Source organism: Penaeus monodon, chromosome 34 (genome assembly GCF_015228065.2).
Source record: "Penaeus monodon isolate SGIC_2016 chromosome 34, NSTDA_Pmon_1, whole genome shotgun sequence".
Taxonomy (NCBI): Eukaryota; Metazoa; Arthropoda; class Malacostraca; order Decapoda; family Penaeidae; genus Penaeus; species Penaeus monodon.
In genome coordinates, this window is record NC_051419.1 from 5,988,309 (window position 1) to 5,992,420 (window position 4,112).

A 4,112-nucleotide genomic window follows, 5' to 3' on the forward strand; every position below is an offset into this window, starting at 1 on the left:
CTGTTTATGGGGTAAGGTGAGGCAATTTACATAATTCATGCAAGACATCATATCATATTGAGTATGACAGAAAAGCAACCACACGGCATCAAGACCAACAAAATTCTACCCGTGAGATGAACACCACACTCCCCAGCTTCCCGAAAGAGATCACTAAAAACTTCTCATCTCCATCAGATCATTAAAAAGACACCAGACGAACAACGCACGAGATCCATTCTATTCTCGAAAAAAAGAAGCTTTATTAATCAACTTACATGAAGGTTTGGTTCGGTCGGGCTCGGCAAGGGGTAGCCATGGTCTCTGTGGCGGCTGAGGCGTCGTGACTGCAAAGAAAAACAAAAAAAGGTGTCTATTATCTGTCATTGGTAGTACTGGGTCTCGGTACGGTCTTGAATCGAGCCAAAGATTTTGTAATGACCTTACAATTACGTAAATTCCTCTCCAATCTAGAGTTACCCACTTTCCTGAAAATGAACAAATAAAATACATGGAAATGTAGTCATTAAAAAAAAATAAATAATCAAGAAATAAAATTATAAAAGCAAAATGGTCTAAATAATATATGTTTTAATTAAGATGAAGAAAGTCTTGCAAACAAACGTGGAAAACTGCAAACAAAAAGGAAGACAGTGCGTTCCATGGTCAACATCAAATCAGATTCAAATCCCCTTTCATTAAGATGAAAGGAATTTCTCAGAGTAATAGTGATTTAGCCGACAGGCCTTTCTTGCAGTTAGCGACAATATACTCTATTAACTTTTTTTTAAATATTAATATCTTCTGGATATACCTATTACTCATCACAAAAACAATACACATTTTTTCTAAATATTTATGCTGCATTATATATATCAGACTAAACGCTTACAAAGTAAACTATTTGACTAACATGAACAGCCAACCAAGTGTCTGCCTCTGACATTTTCCTGTTGGCTATGAAAATGTATTCATCTATTTATGGTCTTAATCAACCAGTCTTTTTTGGTTCTTTGGTATTAACATAAAAGTAAAAACCTAGTCACACAACAAACTGCATTTGTTTACTAAATCCTAACCTTGACCTTATACAACTTTTCACTTCATCATCACTACCACCTTATCTAATGAGTAATGAGACATCACTAATGTACAGACTAGGGATCTAATATCTCTAAAAATCTATCACTCAAATCCAATATTTATATGTGGATCCGAGTTTCCTCTTTCAAACGCTCACAGGTATTTTTGTGCATCGATCTAATTTGATCAGATGTTTCTTCAACTTTCGTTTCACAAAAAAAGATTCTGCAACACATTACCAAGCTCCTTAGATCCAGATGATACCCGATATCAAAACTAAATACTGATTATTCGTGAAATATCTACTGTTAGATATCTTAAAAAATATATATAGAGAGTTGCACCTTAAACATTCTAGTCTGCATTCATAAGTGTGTGGATACATATACACAAGCACATGTACACACGCACACAAAATACTCCCATATTTTTAAAGAACCTATTTTTCCAGTACCATCTACCTACTGTGCGTGTATGTAGGTTCTACAGCAAAACTGTGAGCAAGCTGACAATGATGCAGTAGATCTGTGGCATCGTGCTGGGATGGCAACAGCGGCACAGGGTCGCTCTCTCTCGCGACGGACACGCCAGGGTACACCTGAGGTCCCGCCCAGAGCCACCCGCCCCATGGCTCCGCCAAGAAGCTCTCTGACTGGACTGCCCAAGAGTGCAGCTTCCCCAGGCTGACCACGTCCCCTCGCAGCACCCTCCCCGCCTTGCAGTCCCGGACGACGGGCTGGAAGACGGCGGCCGAGAACTGCGAGCCCGGACTGGGTCTCGGCCTCGCGCAGGCGTCTGGCGCTGGGTGGTGCGAGGCGCCCAGCTCCCAGTCCAGGATGGTCTTCAGGTTGGCCAAGGTGCTGCTGGCGGCTGACAACTGCGGCGCCAGGGAGCCCTTTTTCGCATCCTCCATAGCCGCGGAATAGCGCTGGGCCTCGGGGAGGAGCCAGCATATGCGCGTGGTTAATTTCTGCGCCATATCACCTAGCACTTCCAGGTCCCTTTTCATGCAGGTCCACCGCATGGGGCGCACGGAGGGCCTGTTGGTCACGTCACAGCATACGAACTTGGGAAGCTTTTTCACGGCACAGTTGTTATTCTCGTCGGTGACCAATCGGAGGGCGCCCACCATCTCCATCAGCAGGCCCCGCACGCCCTTCATGTACGGCAACGAAAACCCCCATGACGTTAGAATATTCCGAGACAGGTGGACCTCCTGCAGGGTGAAGTGTGAGGCCACGAGATGCACTGTCAGTTCGTCGTCCATATCCGCCTTCACGGCCTGCCACAGCCAACACAGAAGATCGTCCTGCACAATGGGGACCGAGTCGTTGTAATTCATTTCATCGACGTTGTTGTTTTTATCCTCGCCGGCCAGGAGCGGATCCGACACGTCGAAATAATCCGTTTCTTGCGAGACGGCGGAGTAAGTGCTGACGTTAAGGGGAGAATCGCATTCGGTCCTCGAGCCCAGCGAACCAGGGAGCGCCAAATCGGGAATATCCAGTTCCCCCACAAGGCACTCTTCGTACACTCTGACGACCCAGGTCTTCAGATGCGCCAGGTCCTCGTCCAGACTCTCGTCCACCAGGCTCACGTCCGCCTCGTACATGAGCGGGAGGTCTCGCTGCTTCCTGATCGCCGGCAGCACCCAGTTCAGACGCAAGCTGAGCTGCTCCAGGAGGATGTTAATGCCCTTCACCTCCTTCTGCAGGTGACTCTTCTCTTGAACGCTGGCGCCGAACGATTCCTGTGCGCACACGAACTGCGGCAGAATGTCCCAGAAGGTAATGATCAGTTTCCATAGCTTGACGGTGACGGGCGGGATGGCGACGTGTCTCCCCTCCAGCACTATCCAGCCTTCCGGGATGGCCGACTTGATGCTGATCTCCATCTCGGCGGGCTCGGAGGTGCAACAGGTGCTGCAGGATGCCTCTCCAAGATCTCCCAAACCCCGGCCACCGCAAGGCTCCTCGTCGCACACCGTTCTACAGGACTCTCTCCTGCAGGACAGTCTATCCGTCGGATGTGACGCGGAATCGGAAAATCTTGCGCTTTTGATTTCCTGACACAGCTCCTCTAATACACTGGCGCAACACCCACACTTTATTTTCGTATTTCTGTTGGTGGCGGCGTTGTGCTCGCGCCCCGCACGTAGTTCATTATCCTCACACACCGTTTCTTTCGTGGAAGGTATTTCAGATCCGGCTGCCGTAGCCTCCGCGGCCGAACAGCCTCCCTCATCCTTCGCCTCGGCCGAGGTGGCTGCCACAAGGCGTCCCTCGGGCTCGGCGCCGGAGGCCGTCGGTAGCGCTCGCTTGAATATCGGAATGCGAGACTTCCTTGCGTCCGCGAGTGGCTCGTTCTTCGCAGTGCTCACCGAGCTCCTCGCCAAAGGATTCCCCGCCGCCGCGCCGCCGTCCCTGGAGCCAGCAGGCGCGTCCTTCTCGTGCGCCGCGCCAGGGGCCGTCCTCCTGTGGAATGTGACGCCCTCGTGCTTCCCTTCGAACAGGGTCTGCACCACGTCCTCCAGCTCCGCCCGCCACCCGATCCAGTCCACCAGCAGCTGACACGCGTGCAGCAGCTGGTCGTGCGAGTAGCGAGAGGCCACCACGTGAAGGACCAGGTCGCGCTCCAGCTCCGTCCACACGGCCTCCTGCATCACGCTCAGCACGTCGTTCACGACTTCCATGCTGGCGGCGGACGCGAGCACGGAGGGCAAGGGGAGGCTCACCGCCGCCGCTCACAGGCGCAAACTCTCTTCCACCGAGGCGCTTCCACAAACAAGCCAGCGAGCCACATACTAGCGTACACCAGCGAACCACATCCTAGCGTACAGAGCCGAAGTGCACACAAATGTCGAAAATGGGTATTACTCTATAACGAGAGAGGGCGCCATGACTCCGTAAAAAGGGCACCGAGGCTCGACGGCAGAGTCCGCACTAGAGGGGCATAAACACGAACGCACAAGAATCTCTCCCTTGCCCTCGTCCGTCCTCACTGACCCACGCAATTCTTCCAACTGCGCTTATCCAAACAACCCAGCGCTG

At 51.0% G+C, this 4,112-nt stretch overlaps 1 protein-coding gene across 1 annotated transcript in view; it reads right to left on the bottom strand.

Annotated features, from left to right (window-relative positions):
* Positions 1 to 4,071, bottom strand: part of LOC119594540 — a 9,995-nt gene extending 5,924 nt beyond the window's left edge. The window contains exons 1-2 of the mRNA XM_037943572.1: positions 1,528 to 4,071; positions 258 to 326 (exon numbers count right to left, since the gene is read on the bottom strand). Of these exons, the coding sequence (XP_037799500.1) occupies positions 258 to 326; positions 1,528 to 3,754 (2,296 nt within the window). The 5' untranslated portion in view covers positions 3,755 to 4,071. The remainder of the gene's footprint in view (positions 1 to 257; positions 327 to 1,527) is intronic.
* Positions 4,072 to 4,112: the final 41 nt, after the last annotated feature.